General features: G+C 37.0%; 1 protein-coding gene and 1 long non-coding RNA gene across 7 annotated transcripts in view; one reads left to right on the top strand and one right to left on the bottom strand.

Annotated features, from left to right (window-relative positions):
* LOC143904254 (dystrophin, isoforms A/C/F/G/H) overlaps nt 1–27,576 on the top strand; it is a 483,734-nt gene that overhangs the window by 337,126 nt on the left and 119,032 nt on the right. For 5 of the 6 annotated variants that reach the window (XM_077418912.1, XM_077418996.1, XM_077419156.1 and 2 more), the window contains one exon: nt 19,805–19,977. In XM_077418912.1, the coding sequence (XP_077275038.1) occupies nt 19,805–19,977 (173 nt within the window). The remainder of the gene's footprint in view (nt 1–19,804; nt 19,978–27,576) is intronic. The other variant, XM_077419080.1, reaches the window with a different exon arrangement.
* Nucleotides 17,948–19,875, bottom strand: LOC143905811 (uncharacterized). Its single transcript, XR_013259338.1, has 3 exons — nt 19,739–19,875; nt 19,170–19,454; nt 17,948–18,763 (listed from the first exon to the last, which is right to left on the bottom strand). It is a non-coding gene; the product is annotated as an uncharacterized LOC143905811 (long non-coding RNA).

Below are 27,576 nucleotides of genomic sequence, written 5' to 3'. Positions count from 1 at the left end.
TTTATCAAAATTTACATAATATTACGAGAACAATATAACGATTTCTTAATATCTTTATTATACATATCACGTTCTTTAAATATTGCTAAAATCCTACAAGTCTGTTTCATGGATATAATGCAGAATTAGGTTAATTTCCAAGTCGGTACGCGAGGATTACTATCACAGCATAATTAACCGTGCAAGATTATGACAAGTTCATTCTATATTTGTATTGTTCATCTGCCAGACTCGAGGTCGAAGGTAACAAGACATGCCAGTGTGCCGTTTCATAAGCTATTACGGCGTCTTGCTTAATAATCATCTCAAAATCACGTTGGACAAACGATCCAACTTTGAAGCTCCCTTGAGAAATCTGTCATAATCTCATGCGGGCACATCCTTGGGAACCTTGACGGTTTATCTCGGGCTATATAATTATGGATTCTTTAGGAGTGATACGCGAATATATAAACGCGGGCTAGGTACTACAATTTTATCCTCTGCTCGCATATACAGAGCGTACCAAGAAAATACATTACTAAATATAAAACTGACTTATACTCGAATATTTACGACACTTTATCAAAAGCACATTATTAAGAAAATATTTAATGCATCTTTTAGAAATCTTTATCGCTCTTAATAAGATCATAGATCGAGGTGATCAGAAACTAACTCCTGGCCGTCCAGAATCTTTATGCACCTTAATTCGCCGCTGTTTGTAATTCTCAAACAGTATTCAATATTCATTGCTCCAAACGGTATAGTAAACATTGTTTTTTTCTGGATATAAAGCGTCTAATAGCCGCGACATAAGGGGAATTTGCGCGACTTCTGGTACACCCCGTGCACCTCAGCTTTGTCGTGCTTATACGAGCCAACCGTCGAGAAGTAGCGTTGAGTGGCCGCGATAAATATTCATGCCGGCGGGTCATGCTTCACTAGACACGTTCATCTTTCTCTCCCTGCGTGTACCTTTACAGCGGGTTTACTTACACCGTCGCGATATGACAGAGAGAGAGAGAGAGAGAGAGAGACGGAAAGACGAGGCATGCACGAGGAACGAGCAGTCCAGCTGCCGGTTATAACGCGCGCGGTAGACGATGCTGATGACGCTGACGCTTCTTGAGGCCGTCCAGAACAAACACATCTCCGATTTCGCGTATATACATGCACGCGTACATGCGTGCGGCAACGACATTGTTTGTGTGCATGGAGTACCGGTATGTACACACCGCGGCTCACAGCGTCCTCCTGCGCGCGGGAAAGCGTATCCATCCGTCCGGTGGAGACAAACGGGTACTATATATATTCAGGTTCCGGGTGATCACAGAAAATAAGCTGTCATACTTTCTCGAAATCCTGCATGGGGAGCTCCGACCGTCGGTGTTATCGATCGGCGGCTTACGATTTGATAGCGCGGTTTGGGAGATTAAGGTGATGTACCGAAATAAGTTGACGCTGGCAGTGAGTAAGTTTTCGATAAGAGAAATGGAAACGTTGCCGGGGAGAACGGCGGAATCTCACGGTTTAGAAATATCGTTCGTGTTTCCCCAGCTTTTTGGAAGATTCATCAGTTCTTCAAAGTATTATCCGACGTCTGTACAAGTGAGGCGGAAATGTATACATCACAAATCATTTCTCAAACTTTCTGCAAGGTAGAGAAGTTTTGTGAAAATAATGTATCTATGAAAATTTTATGATATTAAGAATTATATTTGTTTGTGCTAGTTATTAGGTCTCTAATGAGAAGAAGTGATATTTGAAGAATGTATGACAATGGATCGGTAGCATCGTTATTGCCAGAATTTCTGCCAACCGCGCATATTCGACAACACAATATATTTCATAATTCACGGAACAATCCTTTAGTGACGCTAATTGGCGGTCCAATTCTCCCCACCAGCTTCGTGCATAAAATACGCATCGAAAATTCCGCTTATCTGCCGTATGCCGAAATCTATCTCGTATCGATCTCGTTTTCGAGCTGAATAAATCATACCACGAATATATTAATGCAGTCTACGTATTTTTTATCTTTAATTCGTATCATTTGGCACAATATTCTATAATTAATAATTATTTTTCTGTAAAAATTAGTTGATCGATAACCCAGACAGCGTAAGGAATTTATTAAAATTTGTCTCGATGTTGAGGATTGTCGATACCAAAATAGCGTGTTTTAATTTTGTTATATTAACGAATAATTTGATGTAAATGATTGATAAACGGGAAAGAAAACTTCGCAGTTGCAAAGATAGAAGATTCCAATTAATCAACAAATTACATTAAGTAAACAGTACAAATTCCATATTTCGCACAAATCATGTTAAAGAAGTGGTATATTCTGCTGTCTTCGATGTCATAATTATTAACCAATATAAGAGATTACGATAGATGCCATATCAAAATAGATCACCATCCAGATCATCATATTATATTTGCTAGCTGAATAAGCTTCGCTTAATAACGTTTCTATTAATATAAGAACTTCGTACTTTAAATCTTTGCAAGATAAAATTTAGCTAAAATTTCTTAAGATTACGAGTTATATTTTATAAAAGAGACAAACATTTTTTATTATACATTTACATTTTTTTATTTAATTTATCTGTCTATTAATCTGTCATAAAATTAGACCTTGCATGAGGTTTCTGTTGAAGAAAGATTAATTAAATTTAATCAACGAAATTTATTTAAGTATTTTCTGATACAAATGTGAAGCATTCTACATATTCCATTAACCCAGTCAGCAAACAGTTTGTCGGTTACGCTAACTGGTGGTTCAATAACAATGTTCAAACTCTCTTCGTGATGATTTCAGGGAGGATGGTAACGGGATTTTAGCGGTGCTACAGGCGAGCGAAAAGGCATATTTGATGCGCATTTACCAAAGACTATCGTCCGCGAACGGCGCGCACGGTAGTTTGCGTGCGGCAAACCGACCAGCCAGCACGCATGTTCATACACGAGCGCATCGCACACGCACATACGCGTACACCCCCTTCGTGATGGCCGACATTGTCAGCTTTTACCCCAGTTCGGGAATCGAATTGAATTTTGGATATCCCGGGTAGAGAACGCGCGCATTTTAAGTATTATTTATTCTGCACAGCGGAACACCGTAATATGATCAGGGTCTATTACAGCGCGGATATTTATTTATTTACAAGTTGTCTGGCTGAAAGGCAATTTGGTAGCTATTAAAAGTGGCAAATCGCTTTCACGAATTTTTCATCGGATTAGGTAAATACCTACCGATATATATGTGACGCGTTCCGAGCAAATAGAAGGGTGGAGAGGAGGAAAGAGAGAAAGAGAGAGAGAGGAGGGGGGACAGAGAATTTCTTTTGCAATGTCGAATACGAATGGGTGCATGCACCGAAGAGTTAGCCCGATATTCCGTCCCGTTGTACTTAGATAATTACGCAGGGATCTTGTTTCTGGCGTCGCGAGAATGAGTTAACGAACTTGTTTTTCGATTCGCGTCGAGGGACGTGTCATCGAGTCTTCTGTCGTTGATTCAATAACGGAGCACGTAGGGTGAATGCCCTCTCTCGCAGCGTACGACCCCTTCGAAGCCTCGAAACCATTTGTCCTCGGGAAATAAAGTCTCATAACGAAGTTTAACGCCTTCGTGGATTATGATTGTCGTGACGGTGAAATCGAATCGCAATGTTATTTGTGGAATTACGGAAAGTTATAAGTATCAAAGTATCTCGACGCACTATGAGTGATCCATAAAGATTTACTATATGAATATCATTATGTCATATTAACAATCTAACTCTCGCATCTTACAGAGATTCCTAAGTAGCAGAATAACGTTAAAAAATGACATAGTAACGTCTAATAAATTAAAATAGACGTCACTATGTCGTCTTTTGACGTTACTTGGATTGTATATTTCAAATCTGACTACCTGATCAGCCAAGCGTTAATAAAACGCGTAACAATCAATTATAGCATTGCTGTGTCGCAGGAATAGTTAACAAAGAGCATGAGCTCTCGCGAATAATTCAGTTTCAGGTAGCAGACCTGATGGATGTCTTTAAACTGCAACTATGATAATGCGATTCCATTAGCTTAATGCGCCAGGTGTATCGTGTAGCTCGCGCAAATGTGCCTTCGACCAAATTCATTTGCCATTTGACGAGCCGTGCTGTGTGCGTCCTGTGCAACGCTGCGCGTGCGATGTACCGTAGAAGCTCGTCGAACAAGAGAAGCCCCCCCGATCGTTGATCCGAGTTAGATCGTTGCTGCGGAACATCAATGGGGCGTTAATTCATCGAATCCTCCCGCCCGTGCATGCCCGTGACGTCGTTAACGTCGGCGTACCGTGACGATTTCTCGAGGAAGAACAACGCGCCGTTACTGCCGCGGGAATTCATCCGTTAATCATCGTCAGGACTCAAAACTCGACTCTCTTGGGTGGGATCTGCCGGGGACATTTCTCCATTCTGCGCTTATAATCCCGCCCGACGACGCCGTTGTAAAATGAACAATGTAACGTGTCTTTACTTCTCGTTAAGCACAAACGAACAGACGCGACATTTGCAGCACGTGAAATTTATTACTATCTTCGATATCTCGCCGAGAAATGTGTCATAATTTAGAAACAGATGTGCTTTATGATTTCATAAAGATTGCAATTTGAACGGAAAGAACGGTTTTGCTGAAATATCTAAAAATTTATAGCTAGATACAGAGCTAAAAATAATTTTGTTGCACCATCAAAATAATTATAATAGATCGCTGAAGTATGATAATAATGTTGTAAAAAATGACATTTTAGCAGTTTCAGTTTGAGTGTTCTACGTAATTATTTTGATGGTCCAATAAAATTATTTTCAGATCTGTATCTAGCTAAATTTTTAGATACTCCAGCAAAACCGTTCTTTTCGTGTAAAAATGTAATATTCTTATAACTATAATTATATTTTATATCGTTCTTAAATTTTCGTTAGCATTCTTGAAATAATTACACACGAAGATGTATCTGTTAATTAAATAATATCGAGCTCAACGCAGAAACACTCTATGCTTTACACAATTGTAACAACAGTTTATTAATTGTTCGCAATATAAGTGATAGAACATCGTTGTATTAACGCGATGGATATCACAGAGAGAACAATTGGTCGAAATTGATGTTCGTAATTTTTTCTACCTTCTCGTGACAGCTACGTGTCGTTATGGTCGGTACAATTCCGTGATATTCGCGCGAATTGAATCGATGAGTTACCATTCATGACATTTTAAAAGCTCGTTCGAGGATACGGCACGTTAAAAAGACTGTAAAATCGAACGCACGTCGACACGCATCCGCGGGCGCGCCGATAATCCGGCGAAAAGGCGAAAACGTGACATCCGAAACCCCCGGCGCGGCGTGTGCAGATATCTCAATTTCAAGTCCAACAACGCGTACATCAGTCTGCACTTTGTTTTCATTCACGGTGCACGATTATATGCATTCGTGATCCAATCGGCGGTCTTATTCGTCGTAAATCCGAGTTGCCGGGCTCTATCATCGTTTCAGGTAGTACCGCGTGCCATTAAACTTGCGACGAGAAGCAGTTAAAACGGCGACCGAGAAAAGCATAAAAGGCGTGTGTGCGCGCAAGATAGTATTATACCTGACACATGTTTCATGTGAAGTCTATACTTTGTACAATTTTAACTTTTAAATCGGTTTTTGTAATAATTTAACTTATTATCAAATTATTTAAAATATTACAATTATTGAGAAAATTAATTGAATTGAAATTGTTTGAATTATAGAACATAAAGGCACATTGCACATATCAGAACACGTCCATATCTGTCAATCGGTTATTTATTCTCATTCACAATTAAATAATCTTTTACAAAAATGATATGTGAGATCTGTTTAATTTAAATGTTATTATCGCTAAAATTTGAAGGATAAATAAGTTTATAAAAGATGTATCAAGGGACATTGTTACACTTTAAAGTCCTTATTTATGACAACTTGAAGTTTTATATTTGCGTATTCTATGTCGTGAAAAAATGTCTGATTTTTATATTTTACTTTATATTTTTTTTTTAAATTTTGCTTTCTATTTTACGAAATGTTATCAATATCCAACTCATATATTGAAAACGATAAATCAGGATAGGTCAGACAACGTTCAGATATATCAAGCAGCATAAAATAAAACGAATTATATATTTCGAATATTTTGAATTAGTTTTTAATTAAGACGTCATTGAAGTGAGTTTGAATAGTATTAGATACTGAATCGTATCATTTGCACATTCCTTGTATGTGACTCTAAAGCTGGTTTTATGACTGTGGGTTCGTCGTCGTCAAGCGATGCAAGCAATGAAACGCTTGGGAAATTGACAAAATCGTAAAATCAGTTCGTCGATCGTAAAAGTCGAAATCTAGGCAGTACTCACTAAACTGTGATAGCTGAGAGAGGGAGAGGGAGGGAGGGAAAGAGAGGGAGAGGAAGGGAAGAGAGAGAGAGAGAGAGAGAGAGAGAGAGTTGAAGAAAAAAGAAAAAGACTAGGGCACCGTCAATGATACCGATTGCCGAGGAGTCTAATGGATCTTTAGAAGCAAAAAGCAGGAAAAAAGAGTAGAGGAAAATCGACCACTTACGAGCGGCGAAGCATTTCGCCCCCGTCATTTACAGCCACTCAAAAATTTCCGAGTTTCCAGTAAATTATTCTCCCGCTGCTATATATGATGCGCTCGTTTCGTGTGACGCGATCTGTAAAGCGTAAATGTTTGTTAATAGCTTTCACTTGCCACTTGCAGAGAATTGTATAGTGAACATCAGTATGAATAATTCGATAATACACGCGCTTAATGTCGGAATAATACGGCGAGTATCGGAAAGCAATCGATCATTCGTCACCGCTACGGTAAATTTTTCAGATATATAATCGATACTTCGGGCCGTGGAATATATTTATTTTTTTACAGTTTGCCAAGTTATGTCATGCAAATTACGATCGTCTTCATATATAGTATATACCTACGTGTAAGTGTAGATATTTTTCATTTCTGAGATATATGAATTTATATTCTCAAAAGCGTGCTTTATCGAAATATTCAATCGGCTCAATATATCTATGTGGCACGAAAAGGCATTTTTAGCGGAATAACCATTCTAGAAAGTAGTCTTCTTATTAATACAAAATTGTATGAAATTACTATACATTTATAACAGTAGAGAACACCATAATAAACATACCCAACGTAGTAGATACTTCGATTTTCTTTTACGCGATTTCTTCGATTACGATCGCTTTTCCTACCGCGAAATCATAAAACTACATTTACGAGTTTTTTCGACTTTATATATGGAAAGCTATATAAAAAATATTCTTTAAGTTAGTGTTTGACGCTCGTAACAAAAGATATTTCTTATCGTTATTTTTTATCCTTTGCACATATAGAAACATTTTTCGTTACTTTACATTCAATAGCTAAATATTGCTTAACTTCTTCTCTGTATTACAAAGCAAAAAAATGTTTTACGATTAATTTAATTTAATAATAATAATTAATAATTAACTTTCCGAGCACCAGTCTTTCAGCGCTTAAACTTGTGTTTTAATTATAATGTAATATTCCGAGTTGCTTTGAAGCACATATTCATTGCTTTAAAAGCAGACCTTAGAAAGCACAGAACGAAAGCATCTCTACTAAAATGCTATGTTAAGAACCTATAATAAGAAGCTATGTTAAGAAAAATATACATAAAGTAGCAGATCTGAAAGACTGGGAGAGTGCAAGAGCGAATGAAAAAACAAATTATTGTTATAATTTTTATTTTTTTGCATTCACGGCACATTATGTGACATTTATATATAAATAACATTTTTTTATTTAAATTAATTAATATAATTATTTAATCCCCTGAGAAACAGATTATCCGAACTTCAATTCTCGACTTATATATATATAAAATAGAGATTCTATTACATAAATAATTTGACATAAATTAACTTAAAGCACATAGATTATAAAATTAAAATTAAATTTTTTTAATTAAATGTTTTGTTGAAGAAACATGGTAATATTCATTCGATCATACGCTGCTGAACGATCGACTCATCTTTGTAGTCGTTTTTTTATAGGTAGTCGATAGCAAAGTTCGGAGCGTTCGTCGGCGACGAATATGGTTCCATCATCTCAAAAAGGAAGTTTCATATCCGATGTGGTCATGTTTCGATCTCAACGTTCGCGAGATAGCCTTTGCAAGGATGAAAACTCGATGTTCACAAAGAAGGTCAGCTTGTCGTTCATAGCGTAACTCCGATACAATCGATCGGCCGGCAGACCCGATGATATTTATCTGTAGTTACGGCAAATGGAAGCAGACCTTCGGTAGCCATGCAACATTTTAGAATCGCGATTGCAATTGCAAAATGTAATAGGGTCACGACTGATGCTGAGATTACACGAGTCTAGTTTTATCGTGGTTGACAAATAGCGCACGTGTCTTTATAAGTAATTTTCGTTATCGCATTTGCCATTGAATACTCCTATATACAAATGTCTGACTTCAATTTACATCGACAGAAACTTTATTCTTTAATTATCAAATTATTTAATATTCGACGATAAGTGCTGGTCTCTCAACGAACGTACGAGAAATAGACGGGCTTTTAAAAAGCGATTAACATTCGAGACCCCATCTGCACACTCGCGTCTTCGATAGCACTGCGATCGATATCCACGCGTCTACATTGGCGCGATGTCTCGTCGAAAGCATTTAGCGATATCCCGAAGGACACAGAAAAAAAGAGAAGTGTACGGCAGCGAAGAGTCAAGTGAGCGAATAAAAGGAGTACTTTGCATTTAACCGTTCCGCAAGGTAGCAGAGTTTTGATCGGCGACGGGGAAGCCAGAGCGTAACGATGGCTGCTGCGGCGCTCTCTAATCGTCCGCAAGCCGCTTAACCCCCTGTTACCCTCGCCTACTCCGTGCAACCCGCTCCGGTTTCGGTACCGACCGCTCGACGACGGTCCGTACACTCGTTTCTCCATCAGCCTCCAGCAACAGTCAGTAGCTATTACCATTGCCAACGTGTACTACCGCTGCCGGCATTTTCGTCCCTCACCCTCTGCCCTGTATCTCCCTCGTGAGCTAACCGTGATTCCCGAGGCCACTCCGTCGATTCGCAATAAGTGAGACTAGGCTACCGCCGATGAGGCTTCCCAAGACACAAATCACGCTTCTCCTGAATCGATAATAATTACGTAACCAATGCCATCGACGGGAAGATAGTTTCCAATCATTATATGATTATAACCGTTACGTATAATTTTATCCGTAACGACAAATCAAAAATATTCGCTAGTTTACTCTTTTTAATTAATTAATTTCTCGTTTATCCAAGTAGAAAACATTAAATTCTTTCAAAATATTTATAAAATCTGATACGCTTATTTTAAATACTCCAAAAATTCAATATTTTGTAAATAAATGAGAAATTACTTTAATAATCGAGAGATGTACTAATCCCTCGATTTTTCTATCTCTAAGAACTTTTTGCTTTAATAAAGAAAAGTTGAAAATTTTTTTTCAATTTATTCAAGAAGTTTCACAGTTATATATTATGGATTTTATTGAGAAAATCGTTATTAATTTGAGATGGAAATTGTACTTTTCTATGACTTGGAAAATTTCTCTAGATTAAAAGACTTGAAAAGACTTGCCGCTTATTTGATGAAGTAGAATTTTTTTTTTAATTTAAAAATTTGAAAGAATATGAGAATGCGGGCTAGACAATGATGTTTCGGAAAAAGTATCTTCGATTATTGCTAACACCTTTCAATATTTTATCTTTTTCTTTAATAGAGATAATACAAGTAGATAATTTTACAATACATTTTTCTTTCTTTTATTCATATTTTTCATCTCTTGTGTGTGCAGTTATTGGAACATAATATATAAGCATTCTGTACAAATAATATAAGTTGACAAACTTTTTGTGCTACGAGTTGCACAATTAATTGAAATATTACTTATTTCTTTCTCCGTCACGCTCTTATTGCAATGAGATATCTTGAAATGTATTTTCAAATTTCTTGCATTTATATTCACCTTCATTAATTTACATGAAATCGCGTATAGCCATCGGAATTTTTATCGTGACATCGTTATCGCGATATTGCTTGTGCTCAATCTAAACGCGACAACGGTTGAAGAGTCTCTAAATGGCGCACACTTGAAACGAATCCTTCTTGAGGCGGAATAACCAGGGACAATTTTTTCTCGACGTATAAGAAAACGCGGCGGCCGGGCCGAAAACGTCAATAGAAAAGGGGGCCACCGGTATTCGCTACCGCGAGCGCATGGCATTTGTTTTAATTTCACGATCGTAGCCCGGATATCAGAAATTCCGTTTTACCATCGCGATCTAAACGAAGCGAGTAAATTACTCTCGGTTCATCGAGGAAGCGCCAGGGGTTAAGCCGCTGGACGCAGAACTGCTTTACAAATCCGCCTCGTTACTTACCACAAGCCGGTTCGCTCCGCCGTATGCATTATTCATTCCTCGTCTTCTTCTCTCGCGCCGTATATTTTATTTCGATCGAGCCCGATCGCGCTCGATAGCGTGCTTTCTAATCCGATAAAGTGTGCGACACATTTCACCCGCAACTTGTCACCGAGAACCGGACACGCTTCGTTGATTCGGTAACGAGATGGAAGTTGTACTACTTCCAGCTATCACACATATATCTACGATCGCGAGTAGGTACTTGGAATGATTTTTTTTCTACAAAGAAATTGATATTTTCTTATGAATTTGTCTTTGAATCAGTCAAAGTTCATTAATGCATTGTACACTATCGAATATTTTGAGGGCATCAAATTGATATATTTTTTATGATTGTAACGGAATTGTGTATTTCTCATGAAAATTACTTTAAAAAAAGAATTTTAGCAACAAAATTTATCATTAAAATTTAATTTGTGAAGTTCTTATCTATTTTAAATAGATATTATTTATTTATTTTACTTTAAATAGTTATGGATTACGTAATAAATACTTTATTATATATATATAACAATCCTAATTTAAGATTATTTAATTTTTTAATTTATTGAGAGCTATTGTTATTAACAATCATCTCTCGACTTACTTCCACATGCTTTTATACTAATTGTAAGATGTGTCGAAAATAGACTTCGTAAATTACTAATGTTCAATAACGATATAAGAAAATTAATGCACAAAAAATACAGTTTTCTGATGTATTTAAAGTTAAAGCATGGATATACGTATCCTGCCGCTCATTTCTGGGATTCTTTTTAGAGAACGAAATGATTTTCTTTCGAGAAAACTCGTATAACAGTGTGTATAAATTATTCCGCCTCGTATATACATATCGCATGCGAGGAACCGGAGATTTTCTATTTTCTCATGTATTTGCTCTACTTCTGTCTAAGAGTACAATCTCATGATTTTGTCTGGAAGTGCCTCATATCCGGAGTAAATACCAGTCATTTCCACTTTCCTTCAGAAAACGAGCATCTTATTTATATTTCATTCATTGTTTGCTCCGCAAAAATGCGTGAACTACCGTATTTACCGCCGTGCACTATTATATATTACGAACACGTAACAGATTATGCCTGAACTTCGTTTTTCCTAAATTGAAGGTTTCTATTGCGCGATTGCATTTATCTTGAAGTTCAACGCTGGAAATCTGTCAGCCCTTTTTTATCAAACAATAGAATAGAAATTTAGCTAAAGCTGTCAGCGCAGTTTCTAAAGACTTTCGAGCAAGCCGCTCGAAGCTGTGTTCTCTTAAAATTCATTGAAGCTTCGCGAAACTTTTCCCAAAAGTTTCCGCCTAGGCGGTTCTGTAGCGTGTATCAGCTATAGGAGAAAACAGAATACGTAACATTTATGTAAATGCCAGTCCGCGCTTGTTTCTGTTCACATTCCTTTTACAGCGAAGAAGCTTCCTTTAATTGTAGACACCATGTAAATTTACAGTGTATACGTACAACGCTGATGTATTGCAGAATGAAAATGAAAATTTTAATTAAATTAAAGCATTACAAAAACACAAGTTAAGAACATAAAAATTCGAGAAATTTATTTTAAATGTATTAAGACCTTTTCGGATCTTTACTCCAAACGTCGCGATATCTGCAAATTCACAATTTTCTAGTCACTGTGCACGTACGAGCGTATTCTCTGTTTTTGGCAAAATATAGCGTATCCCGCTTTCTGTGGATGGTAATAAATTAATAGTAGAGTTATTAAGTTATGAATTAGCTCGAACTGCGTAGAGCTTCTAATGCGATTCTGACCATGAATTATATAGAATTGTATTAGCCGGATATTTAAACTGCTTTGCATAAATTCATTACCCCACGTAACCGCGTTGGATTTAATTTACGCCCACGCTACAACATAAAGGAAATGTCTCGCAGCGATGTCAAAGTTTACCCGATTCGAAACTAGCGTTGTATAGGTATATATACCGTATATATAATATAGCTAGATAGAGAGAGAGAGAGAAAGAGAGAGAGAGAGAGAGAGAGAGAGAGAGAGAGAGAGAGAGAGAGAGAGAGAGAGAGAGAGATTGACCACGATTACGATTGTACGAAGTGCTCGAGTTCCGCTACAGCAATAAAATTCCAATTATTTAAATGGCGATTTTAAAACATTGGCATTTAATTAATGAAAACACTATGTGGATTTATTATTTGTTCTATACAATCTTTAGAAATATTGGAGACTTTATTATTTTACAACTATCACAGTTGAATATGTAAAATGATGACAATTTTAGATTAATTCATAAAATTATCATCTTTTCCGATTTTATCAATATAATCTTTTTAGAATCATGTGTTCTGGTGTCTGTAGCGCTTTCGCGCTACCATAAATAAATCTTGTAAAGGAATTATTTTGTAACAAAAGCACACAAATTGTTAACGCGATGTTACGGAAAATGAAGAAGAGGATAAATTACCTCGCAAAAATTCTGGCTATTCATCGTGATATCATGAGTGAAATTAACTAAGGCTGCGCATTGTGAAAAGGATTTTAGTGAAACTTTTCAAGTAACTCGATAACACTGCCGGGAGCAAAAATGTTCTTGCAAACTATGCAAATCGACATGAGCGAAGATAGTGGTGGATTGACACGAAGTGCATCGAAGTGTTCGTTGCTCGGGGCATCGAAAGTGAAGAGGTAGATGAGAATTGTCGAAGGTTCTCCAGAGGGACGAATTATTCGAGAGTGACGGGTGGGGTGATGAAGAGACTTTGGGGTACGTAATTACGGTGGATTACCGTGGGTGTGCGTTCAGGGGGGGCACCTGGCCCGGGGGGCGTGCCACCCTACAGGGTTATCACCCTCGGGGGGTACGTGCCCGAAAAACGTTTCACGACGACGCACGATATATCTACATATCCTACACCCTACTGGCGGAACTGCATCTCTTCGAACAGGTAAAGATTTGTACAGTATTCGGAGATGTTATTCGGCGAATCAATATTGTGCGCGCGGTATAAGATATCGAGATAAAAATATTCAGATACCGATATAGCACTCGGAATATAGACGTAGAAATATAACGGGTTAGAAAAGTATTTTCGTTTACACACCGCATTTAGTTTGAAGTAATTTTACACGAGACAGAAAAATATCACTGTAAAATACATCGGCATACATTGTTTTTCTCTATACATCTTTGTATTGCACATTGAATAAGGCAGCTTGTATAATATCAATATACTTTTTTGCGTAAAATTGTCTCAAAAGAGATGGGATGTGCAGGTAAATATCCTTTTTACCCGTTATAGATGTAAAGCTTTTATTAATGATGCTAGAACAGTTGCAGTCAATCATACGAAGCTTTTCTTTCTACACAGAGACAATGGATATAGAAAATTGCTTTAGATTAATTAGATTAATTACGTAACAAAAAGAGAGAAATTACGAGTTTAAACCTGTAATACTATGGTGTTAGGAAAACAGTAATAAAGTATGCTTTATAATTGATCGTCAAACCTATCACAATTCAAATTTTAATTTAACATTAAATTTGCCGTCTTTTTTCAGTTTTTACAGTTAATGTAACGTGCGATTTCAATTAACTCGTTGAGATCCGAAATTAAGTCATTACAGAGATAAATACCAGGGAGCAAATATAGAAGATGCTGTACAATTCTCTTTTACCTTCTCCATTCTTCGGAAAGGATAAAAGACCGGGCCTCATTACCGGACTTTTGTACGCTTAATACGAATAAATCGTCGCTCTTTTCTCCGCTAAACGAACGACACGGCCATTCGTAAAGCGCCGCTCGAAATCTCAGCGTTTTGAGACTAATTGGCAATTCCTCATTAGAAGTCCCCGTTGGCGGTGCGCACGCGTCACCGGCACCTTCTGCATAAGTACGCAGACATTGATTAAGGCCCCCGCCCCCGCCGTCGGCGATTTCCCATTAAATACGTCACACGGAATTCTGAGCAGTGCGGCAGCCGAAACCTCTTGAATTATGCTCGTCCTGCCGATTCCTGGGGCGGTATGTACCCTTCGCCCAGGATGTCCCTCGCACTCCCGCACTCGTGACCGGGAGCTTTCCTTATATATTCACGGTCGATACGATCCGATAACTGCTCGAGCAGATAAGAATCGCGAGTTAGTTCGGAGTTCGCTGACGAATTCTCAGACTCAGTCACTACCCAATCGCTCGATCAATGAGACGTGTCAGGGAGATTTAGATCGTTAATTAAATATTTTAATCAAAAATCTAAATCTATTCCTGGAAATGTGTTTCCGACGACACAGTCGATCAATACTAATTCACCGTCCATTGATGAAGGGAAAGGATCTTCTACATATCTTACGAGTCTGTTATATCAAGCGTGAATAGCGGGAATTTTTACGCAAAAAAATCTCGTTTGTTTTTGCTTCAAGAGAAAAATTATACAATGTTATAATTCGATATAACTACATTAAAACAGATCAGACGTTTCAAAGCAATATTATTATCGGGGATCGTCCGTGCGCTCTTACTTAATCTGCGTTCTGTTGATTTTTCCAGTAGAAAAAGAAACTGAGGAATCTCTCTATCTCGCCTCTCTCGCAATCGATATCCCGCGCTCAAACGCGAGTACGAATTGGTCATTTTCCGCTAATTACGGAGACGGGCAATTCCATCAACGTGACAACAGAAAAACTGCATTGTATTTTACAAATTGATTTTGCCCGCATTATAGTATCACAGTGTAATTCCCGCTTATAAGAGCGTATAAAGCTATTGGAAACCGCGGATATTACATATAAGAATCACTTGTAAATGTTGCATTCAAGTCACGGTTTTATCGCGGAACGTTGGAATAATTACAAATTAGTATTAATATCATTTTATGCGATACCAGTTATATGTATCGGATGTTACATATAACATAATACACCAATGGCCGAACGCAATACATTAATTGTGCAATATGTTAATCAGTGGGTAATATCTCAGTTTGGTGTAATAGGTTGATGAATATAATATCGGACACTCGCGCGGAAACAATAATGTGACTTTTCATGAATTGTTTGCGGGTTCCCATTTGAATTTTACCTTTTTACGTGTAAAGCTGGAGATTATAATTTCGCAACGTTCCGATACGTAAACGGAATTAATAATAAAATTTCATATACCATTGAAAATGATAAGGGCTTATTTCCCTGTTTTGATGTGGAGATATTTAATCACGGATATTGAATTATTGAAAGTTTGTTATTATTTTCACGACCTTTCTCAATTCGTATCAATTGTAACGATAAATCGCTGTTTCGTCTTTAATAGAACACAGTGCCATATTACATCCAACCTCGTGGAGAATTGGATTAAGATTAACGATTTAGTTTCGCGGTTCCAATTAAATTCAGATATTCCACGACAGCTCCTGGAATTGATTTAATCGCCGCATTTGCGTGGGTAGGAATATTAAGCATAAATTTAGGCACTTATTAGATTCGAGTTAGACATCACTCGCGAATGGTATTTAACGGGAAAATAACGCTGCGGTAGTGAGTTTTCGTAACTTCCATTTAATTGAAATAGTGACATCTCGAGAAATGTTATGTTAAATAAAATATATTAAATAAAACTTTGTTAAATTTTTTACTTAGCGCATAACTGAGTTAATAACAGGAATATTTCATTTGCTAATTAAAAGATAAGCCATGTATTATGCCGCTCATTAGAAAGATTATGCTATCGCGCGGTGTAATTAGCATTCCTCGTATTACTTTGTCGAAAAGTGGATGTCACGTCCGTTGTGCTTTTTTTTTTTACTGAATATTAATCTATCGTGAAATTAAAATAATTGCCGATCGACATTAAATGAATGACGTGTAAAGGTCGAGCGAGGACGAGCGAATTAATTAAATTGTCGATAAAGCGAAAAGCAAAATCGTGCTATCGTCACGTCGGTTGCGTGTCATTAGTGACGTCCCTGGTTGATTTCATTATCGGACGTATAATACCTATATATCGCATTGTAAATCGCGAAGTGACAAAATGCGCGCGACGCGTGAGCGAATCGGTGCTAGAATTTCTCGTGGAAATCAGTTCAATGGAAGTGACGTTGTCTTTTTGTCTCGATAATGCAGTTGTACAAAGCATTTCACGATTATAATTTTAATTATTTAAATTATTTTTTTTAAATTGTTCAGTATCTGAATTAAAAAGAGACTTTTTTTCTTTAAATATGCACGAATAAATAATTCTTTTTGTATCTCACGTAAACTTTATGTATTCGCATTTTAAGAAAATTGATTATTTCTTATTAATTTTATACTCGCATATCTTATATTATTATTTATTTTAATTATCTTAAAGCATTTTTAAAAGTTGAAAAAGGCTGATGATGGTTCTCATTCATTTTGTACATAACAGAGACATTTCTTTTTCAATCAGATTCTCCAATAAATCTAAAAGAAACTGATTGCTTTGTTAAATTTTTATGAAACGCTCCCGTTTTTTATTTAACGATGCAAATTCGAGAAATTCTGCGACCGAATTTTTAATAAGACAAAAAATTCAACAGTAAGTTTGTCAGGAAACTTTTGAAAATCCAAGCCTTTTAGCACACCTTGTATATGCTGTGTGTTCCGGTTACCATGCACATCGACGTCGCCGGTAAGGCGCATTTGCGTAATTGCACAGTGAACCGCGATAAGAACTTCGGCGCAGCGTCGGATAATGCAAAAACGTTTTGTACTTTGCACTTTTTTTCCGAGCCATCTCCCTGGTGCATCCCTGAACATTTTAATACTTAGCCCGCCACGATGGCGTCCCTATACGAGAGCTCCATTAGCGGGAAAAATCTAATCGACATCGGGGATACATTCCTGAGAGATCGCAACGACATTGATACAACTTTGCGATATTGTTGGCTGTCAAGTGCGGTAAAACGAGTCTTATCAGCCCGTAAGAAGGTACTTGTTATTTGAGTGAATTTTTCCCTTGATAAAATTATACGCATCGCAAAAGTTTATGAAGTTTATCAATTATTTTATTTTTAATTTTTGTTTTGCCGCGCCACTCCGAATTAAATGAATATTAAAGTAGAAATATTTATAGTAGTAATTGTAACGAAAGAAATATGTGTTATAAACTTTAATTAGCATTACGATCGTTCTTTTTTATGATCAACGTGTAGAAATAAAATTAATTATAATTATTATCGTAATAAATAATTTTAGACATATATGCTACATACAAATATTGAGACTAATGTGGGGGTTAGCTAATTTATATTTTCTATATATCTATATATCTTTTGTACGTCTTCATTTTTTCCACGTTGTTGAATAACATGACTACGCTGTAGGCTGTAGTGAACAATACGACTGGGACACGTGAAAAATATTATTCAGCATCGTAATATTTATTGCCGGCCGTCACTGTTTACCAAGCTCGACGCGTAGCAATTCATAATCTGTGGATTTCGAGGATCGAAGTGCAGGGCAACTTCACGCGTCCCCATCGAGCTTTAAACGAAATTAGCTTCCGCGCAAGCTGCCACCCAAGAGCGCCAATTAAACGTTACCAATTCGAACGCGCTCGACGGACGTACGGTCCGTCTGTCGCTGAGTAAGAGCCAGTTTGATCGATGTGCCCAATTTTCCGGAGCGCGTTCTCCGGCGCAAGCGGTATACTCGTCGATACATTTACTCCTTTTTTTCCGAGAGAAAAGCAAGCGCCACGTTCCCCCTCCTTCTTTTTTTTTTCATTACGCGTGTCTCCGCGATGCACACCGGGTGTCACCAGCGTCAATTCGCGCGGAAACTGCAGCTGAAAAATATCTCGCTCTGACCCGTCGATCATCGACCCAGATGGGAATCGAGTCCTGGACCAGAATCGTTCTCGAGATTGGAGCCTTCAATTCGGGCGTGTCAAAAATTGAAGAGGGTTGGGAATGGGCTGGAGGATTTGAAAAGGGAGTGCGACCGTGTGTGTCGTTGACAGGCAGACGGTTTCAGATTAAGACAACGCCGCGGCAACCGGAAACGAGAGATATTTCACGGACTTTGTAGTGTCGTTGCTATTGCATGTTATTTCTCTAGAGAACGTTCTGCTTTCGTATTTTTCTTTATTTTCAAATATTTTCTGACACCTGAATTAAACGAGCGACAGTGACGCGTATACTTTTGATAATATTTTTATTTTTATTTTTATAATCTCTGTGACAAAGTTGAAAACCTCTTTGTTCGTAAATTATTGCTTTCCTTCATGTTATCCATATCAAAATATAAAATACACCTGTAATAGAGAGTAATACTATTTGTACGAATCTGAATGGAATGATATTCATATATACAATATTAAAACATAAACTATTAACATCATCAATTAAACATTAATTACGTAATCATTTTATAATAATAACAACTTTATTATTAATGCAAATTGATTGGCTTTCAATTAATGATTAATTGTGCTAGTTTAAATTGCTTGTAGAAATTACAAATTACGAATTACAAAAATTTGTTATTTCCAATTCTGCAATTTTAGATTAATTGACATTTTATAGATATCATTTTTAACATTCGGAAGAGAATTCTGGGATTTTTCTAAAATTTGCTTAATGACAATTTTTGTCTAATTTTATATTGATAAGAAATGTGGAATAAAGTAAGATTTGCACGTAACTGCAAACCGTGCATACCTGCTGTAAAGGGAACCAAACAAATCCTATTGTTCTTGTCGTGACGTCCAGCGAATATTTCTTAATTCACTCGCATCGGGGCCGATTTATTTTCATTGGCGCATACATTGCATGTCGGCGCCGACGTACTCGTATACCACCGTTGTACATGGAAACTCGTATATAAATCATTTCTATCCACGCGCAGACTGCAATTCACGTCATCGCGATGACGAAACACCACGAATTCTCTCTCTCTGCCGTCGTGCAACGCGCAAATGCTTTCCATTTCCATAAAAAGAGTCCCTAAAATCGAAGTTTTGCATCCTTTCTTTTTTAATTTACATTTCTCCAGAAATATATGCAATTACTAAATAACCATATTTTAATTGGAGAAATTGTAATGAGAAAAATTACGTGCTAAAATTCTTGATTATACGTCGTATTAATTTGTATTGATAAAGTTGTTACTTTGAGTCATTCTTGTCACAGATTGAAAATAAATATGTATATATTTTTTGTTATTTTTATAATTTATGGTTTTATAAAAATAACGAAAAATATATACAGCTTTTCCAAATAACTGGCACCTTTCCCGTGACGTCCTTTAATCTCGTTCTTAAGGATCTAAGGAGGCATCCTCCTGCTTGTTGCAGGATCTTCAGTCGGAAATAGAAACGCACCGAGACGTTTACGCATCTTTGAACGGCACCGGACGAAAATTATTGAGTTCCCTGGCGAGTCAAGATGACGCTGTTATGCTGCAACGTCGATTGGATGAAATGAACCAGCGATGGCATCATCTGAAAGCAAAGAGCATGGCAATCAGGTAAGAGCTAACATTTTCAATCATTAACATCATTATCGCCAATTGTGCTTTCTGAAATTCGTGAAAATAAGGACCATTATAAACTTCTCGTGATGATAGATATGCGCGATATATGATTATTATAAATGATTATTATATGTAATATTCATTTTGTCTGATATTTTTGAAAGGAAAAAAGAATGAACTGCATAAAACAAGCTGTGCTAAAATACATTTAATTTCACAGCTATATCCAACATTTTATAACCTAATAAGAGACAGGATATCTTTTTATTTTACGATATAACAATGAAAACTTTATTTAGATATTCATAAAAGATTCTTATACTGACCTTTCATTATTTCTTCATTACTTAAAAATCGAAAAAATTAGTGAAAATTGTTATACATAGTATCTTTCAAGAAAACAATATTGTCTATAATTTAACTTCAATAAAATAGAATTTAATAGCTCTGGAATTAATAATTATTTTAAACATAATTATATGTGTGTGTGTGTGTATATCATTATTATCATGCAATCATTGTAGCTTCTTGTTTGCGTGTAATAATAATAGCTTTTAAACAAAAGATACTTACTTTATGCGTTTATCATCAAATATATGCATTTTTATGCGATTTTTTCTTCAAAAAATGATCAATATAAAATTAAAATTTGCATAAAAGAAGTATTGTGAAACTGATTTTCATAACAGAGATATTTTTCTTTATACTATCGCAAAAGACAGTTTTCGCGTGTGAAATGGCGTCGTAAATCAACACGTTGAAAAAGGCCAACCGGCTTGACTTTTTTCGGCGAAAGAATAACTTCAAAACGCACAACGTATTCAGTGAAAAAGCGCAAAAATTCATAATATGCCGCGCCTGCGATCTTTTGCACCTCTATAATTCTTATTAAAAAAAAGAGAGATAGAAGAAAAATTTATGTTTACACGCATTGCATAAATTCACGGAACAGCGAACCGTGCCGGCTATAACACTACAAAGTTTCGGCTTTTGACTGCATGCAAACAATTTCGGACATTCTTCTACAGGGGGGGAGAGGGTTAGTGAGAGGTATAGGATGAATAGTGGATTAACTATGAGCTTCCGCATTCTCAGCGCACCATTCTGCTTTGACGGCGTTGCAGTTATGCATCATAATAATGTCTACTATGTGCAACGTCTAAAAATAAAATCGCGCGTAAAAAGAAATCTGCAGCGGAGGTGAGAATTTCGTTATGGCAACAAATTAACTTGTTCGCTCGATTAAAGAGTAATTGTACATTGGAAAGAATTAATATAGATATAAAAGTAATATATATTTTATTAAGTACAGTGGACCACACTTGCGTGCTGTCAAAAATATGATAATTTATACTAGAAAACAAAATGCGTAAAATGCGCACAACGTAAAAGCTATTTTCATGTTTCGAAATAGCAAAACATCACGAATGGAATGAAATCGTAAATAATCAATTATACAGTAAGTACAATTAAAAGCTTAATGTATCGTCAGATATGTTACTTTTAATATATTTCCTTTTTTCTTTTTAAAATTCTTTACAGTGATTTAAAAAAAGGATGCTTATTAGCTATCAAAGGTTACATCGATTGAGAAAGATCAAAAACCATGAAAAATCGTGACAATTATAATTAATAAAGATAGCCTTTTTATTGTTGATTATTTACTGGCGAAGTAAAAGTTTCTAATTTGCTTTTTGAAAGACTTGATTTTTTAATAATTAAAAAGCATAGTACAGAATCTAAACCCCGTTTTTGTTCGCAAGTTTGCTCAGTTTGCACTGTCGGTTCATAGGAAATCCTCACAGGATTTTCCGGTGGAAACTTCGAGAATTCGTGATCCAATTTAGCCTCAAACGTAGCGTAAACTTCTCTTCGACTGTTCGACTATGCAACCGTGGACTGTTAGGAAGCGCATCGAACTTCCGCGGTAACCATATCATCCCAGCGCATTGATCTGATAGCAAAGCTGTATAGCTTAACATAATGTTATTTTTACTTATTTTATATTGCTCATCCGAACGGGACATTGTCGAGCACTGAAAGAGGAAAAATATCAATAAAATATTACTTTGTCGATTTCGATGCAGCGCTATCTGTATAGAGACATTACAATCCATGAAAAATCTTCTTTCCCTCGAAAAGAAGGAAAAATGTTCGCAAGAAAGCATTTATATCTACATGGATTTGAGACTTTGAAGCATATCGATAGGTCTGTCTGACAGACAAATCCTGCATAGATATGCTCTGATAAAATTACGACCTAACATAAAGAAGAATTGGTGAAACGCGCTCTCTATAAAATGCTATATGAAATTAATACTTGAAAAACTTAGCTTATTTTTACGCAGAGCTACGAGATATATTTGTGTCTATATATTTATATTATTTATGGAAAAATGTGTTTGTACTACATACGCTAAACATTTAAATATTTTAATATTTAACGCATTTAATTCATTTTTGAATCTGAAATATGTCGCTTTTAACGTAGATTTTCATTTTCGTTATTCAGTTAAAATTACATATATAGTCATATATATAATCAAATATTTTGAATATGCCCGATACATCGCATGCCACTCTTATCGGCCACATTTTATTAGGCTGTATTATTCGTAATGTCCAAACGAACGAATATCAATACATATTACACATTTATGCAAAATTGTTCGGCTATTAATAATGATCGATCGATCAAAACAATCCGGCATCATTGACCGTGCGACCAATCGATCGATTAACGTTTTTGGGAACTTTCACGGCAAATCCATTTGCGGGGACTTTACCGTAGTCGGCCGTAATCGGATTCCCTGCGGAAACTTTATAGCGACGGTGCACGGTGTGTTAATTCTGGGCCCAAACATCGACTCCGAGATCCGCCGTGAACTTTGCACGGACAACTATGCAACTAATACACGTTGTTGAAGGGTATCTGGATATTTCCGAAGAGAAAGTCGGTGGTTTGATGATGTACACCGGTAGGAGGAAAGTTCTATCGATTTGTCAGTAGAGCGCTGCGCAACTCGCGAACAATTTCGGCCATTTACGCGGAATTTAGCCTAACTGATTTGATTTTTTCATCACAAGCTCGTTATTGAACTCTGTATTGCTATTAGAATATCTGATTAAGATGTACTAACGTCGGAGTGTATATCTTATGACGCTTTCAACTGACGACAATAGTCAACGATAATAATATCAGCTACATCTAATCTTCAGCTTCAACTTCAGCTTCAATACGATTTTAATCACATCACTGCATTGTTTTCCTACGTTGAAAAAGAAAAGTATTAAAGAAATATAAAAGTCACAATTATATAGAAACTGATTTTATTTTTAAAGAGATGTCTCTCGTAAAATATCTTTTTCGATAGAGGACATCGTTCACTTTTGTAGAATAGACTGCGTGAAAGAAAATATCGCGATTCCAACATGGGTCTCATAAAATTGTAGTAACGAAAAATTGTAGATAGAACAACTTGTGTTTTTTATGTTAGATATCTTGCAGCTCTTCCAGTTTATTTCGTGAGATAAACATAGGAACAGATACGTATATCGGAAATAGAGAGGGATAAAGGCGAAATTTTTTTTTAAGCAGATATCTTTATTTTGTTTAATCTTAACACGAAATCTGACCTAGATCGAAATTAGTATAGTCCGTAGATTAAATCGCTGCAGCTTCATTGAGTTTTACACGTTGCTCTAAGCTAAAAGCATCTACCTCATGAAAGAAGTATTAATATAAATTCCGTTTTAAGCTGTTAATTTTTTTGTATATGTTTAAAAATCAAGATATTTATTTTTTTCTTAAATCTTGATCACAAAAACTAGCGTAAATGTCAGTAAAATAGATATTCACAAAATAATTATCGCTGATTTCTAACGATCTCGGTAAATAAAAGGTGTTCTTTCATATAAACGATCATCATAAGGGAGCATTTTTGCAAAAATTTATTTTAATCTAATCAACGCAAAGCATCCGTTAGAGAAAAATAAGTCTTACGACAGTATGAAGTCAGCATAAAGGTCTCGATAAAAGACCGTGCAATCAGTCTCCATTAATTAGTCCGAATTGCGGCCAGGAGCTTGATTACCGAAGAGATATTCGTGCGGGATCCGAACTACGAGGGCGTCACGTATAGAAGGATAGAAGTTCACGCTCGCCGACCATATTTATCGGTACCTATACCGACTCTCTCTCTATCAGCCTTCGTTCTCCATCCGTCAATCTGTATCTACCGACCTTTCTCATTTCCGCATGCTCTTTCCCCCTTCCTCTGCCCCTCCTTTCCTCTCTCTCACTCTCTCTTCCAAATCGTCCGCAGCAGCACTTTAGAGGTAACTCCGCAATCAAGCCACAAATGCCAAAGCCGATAATTTGGCGGACGATCGTTTTTGGCACTGGGCTCAACGAAATCATCGGCGAATACCGCCAATGTTATTTGTGGGAAAATTTTTCAGATTAACTCAACTCCGCGCGGCAATGTGGTGCGTTGCAATTGCAACAGTTTCCTTTTATTACAAACTGACGATCGATCGCAGAGAAATTATCGCCGTAAATGATAATTCGCTCAAACATACCTGGTCCTTTGCACATGGAACACACCATAGTTGTAATTCTTTTTGTCGCAAGTTTCTGAATGAATTTACGTTTTTCATCTCGATGAAATATGTACATTATATTAATATTAATATTAATTTGTATATTATGATATACACATAAATTTTTTAGCTATGGCACTAGCTACAGCTGGAAAAATTGAACAGATTTTGTGAATTAATTGTAAGCGTGAATATATGGAGGGGTAAAAACTATAGTGGTGTAAGTCAAATTTTTTTGACTATTTTCTCGTGTGCATAGATGCAATCTGTACAATATATGTATAAAGTGCATCTATATGTACCTACACGAGAAAATATTTTTAAAAATTTGACTTACACCACTGTGGTTTTTACCCCTCCATATAATGAAATTTAAACATTTAGTCAATTTCAAGTGAATCATCCGTAAATCTCAGATTAGAGTTTTAATAACATGTCTTAACATCTAGCAATAAGATATATTTTAACATTTTATCAAACGATTTGAAAAATACGAGTCAGTGTGATAGGTATCATTACGGTCTTCATTAACGAAATCTTCGTTAATTCTCTACATCGAATTCGTTAAATTTATGGCTTTACAGAGATGCTCTACGCGCGCGCAACAGGAATATGCTCTTTGCCAAAGAGCGTCCTGCCAGAAATAAACATCGCAATGACTTATCAAAATGCACGTTAAGTGGACTTCGTGATCGATGCAGCCGTCTCGCCACGCCCGACGTAGATTAACGAGGATAAAAAGCCGTCCGGCCGGCTCTCTTTTCGCCGTCGCGTCGTACATTTGCGCGGATTATTATTTTTTTGTTTTTTCCGCAAGATACCGGAACCCGGCTGTAAAATCAATACGAAGGGGGGGCAATTAGTTACCTCGGCACGCACGCCGCCAGCAACGGCGACAGCATCCGGCGGTCGGATACGCGGACTTTTCGGACTTGTCCAACATCCGGCGGTGCTTCCCCGGCGCACACCAGCATCCGGACGACAAATAAAGGTTTACGAACTGCGCGAATGTTTGCAGACGATGCACCACTGCCCGTCGCACGTCGCCCCACGCAGTCCGCAGTTCGAGTCGCGTAAACTTGTGTAACAATTGCGCTAGCGCGGGTTCATTCCGAATGACCTATTGTTCGCGGCTAGCAAAAATAAATAGAAGAAAAAAAGAGAAAACGCGCGTTACTGCGAAAGTTTGCACCAGATATGAATTTTGCGTGCAGCCGAAACTACAGCGCGTGAAATTATACGGACAATCGGCGGTACTGTGAACCGATAAATCTTCATTGATATAGTTATGCTCGGAGGAACCTATTTCATCTTCTATTTAAGCAAATTTCTATGCCGCATGAATTTTGTTATTTAAATTTAGATATGCGCATGCGATATGTGCAGGACACGTATATGCAAGTGTCAAAATTGAATTACGCGCACACTCGGCTTATTTATAGCTGCGGTGATAAATGGTTACCTGCCAATTAATATTTTTTCCCCTTGCGTTTTTCAACGGTAGCAGCGGAATTGCGAATTTATTTACTGACCAGCTGACGCGGGATTCAACAGTTCAATGAAAAACACGGGGGGGGCAAAGTGAAAAAGAATTCGAGTGGTTGCGAGGCATAAACGTGTCGTCCGCGCTCGATCGGAACGAATTAATATTTCATCGCGCTTCGAAACGTCGATGTATCGACGCGAAAAATCCGGAAGGCAGATGAAAGCACGCTCGCCATATTTGCAAATGAAGTCGCACGCTATACGGAAACGTGCATTGCACAGGCGGTGCGCGGCATGCCGCGCGCGCGCACACACACAAAGTCCGATTGCGAAGGCAAGATGCTGCAAAGTCTGAGATGCGGCTCAAAGCGACGCTTGTTAACGGGGAAACAGGAATCGGGAGGAATAATTATGGGTGTCTCGAGAGACTGCAATATTACTGCCGTGTTTAGATCGATGCAGTGGTGCGTTCACGCGCGTATTCACGTGGTACGTGCACATGCACCAAGGCGGACGAAAGCGAAAAGCCATCAAGATATGGCCTTCGAAAATGGTCCGGAGTCTCCGATGAAGCCTAAGCTTCGATAGCTTCTAGCCGATAGATGTTTCTTCGCGAAATAGCGCAGCGTAGTCGAATATTTTACTATTACCTACTTTACTTATAAATTAAACCGTCAAAATGAATGTAACTCGACTAAAATCTATAAATTTTTTTAATAAATCAGTATAGGTTCACAAGAAACTGGGTAAAAATAATGATACTTTAAAATAATATAATATATATTAAGATACTCGCATAAAAATTGCTGTTTTAAACAGATTATTATTTTTTGTAAATTGAAATTGAATTAATCATTATACCGAGTATTGAATGATATTTATATTATAAGTTATGATATTTTTAAAGCATACATATAACACATTTTCCTCGACTATGTTATTTTTATATAAGATCAAACAGTCAGTTTTCAAATTCTCCATTTACCTTTCTCCTATAGACTTCTTTGCACAATATTTTCCCACGCTAAGAACAAAATTTCAATTTAATTTATCAGTGAAAGGAGAAGTTAAGGTTCCTTTGTTTATTAGAGATTTATAATACATATATTTAATATACATATTTAATATAAAAATATACATTCTTATAACGATAACATGTACACGAGATACAAGAATAATAGATATTTTTCACTCTACGTATATAGACGCGTGCATGACGCATATAGGCAACGCGGTAAAAATAACTTCTCATTTGATCAGTGACATTTCCATAAATAAGATTGACGAAACTTTATCTCAGGGGAATAATTTCAAGCCAGATTACGCGACCGAACGCGCCGTATATGTCCGATTCGTCCCGTATCTCGCGAACGGAGCGGACAAGCTCCGCGCGACGGCAAAAACACCCGCCGCGACACCGACAGCGCGGAACACGACGTTTGATCCATCGCCGGACCGGAACCGACAGCCAGATAATCGCGAGGTCGTGATGAATCGCTCGGTGAG

Source organism: Temnothorax americanus, unplaced genomic scaffold (assembly GCF_048541705.1).
Source record: "Temnothorax americanus isolate GAGA-0224 unplaced genomic scaffold, ASM4854170v1 Scaffold1, whole genome shotgun sequence".
NCBI lineage: Eukaryota > Metazoa > Arthropoda > Insecta > Hymenoptera > Formicidae > Temnothorax > Temnothorax americanus.
The sequence above is the reverse complement of the archived record's forward strand: the minus strand, read 5'-3'. Positions and strand labels throughout refer to the sequence as shown.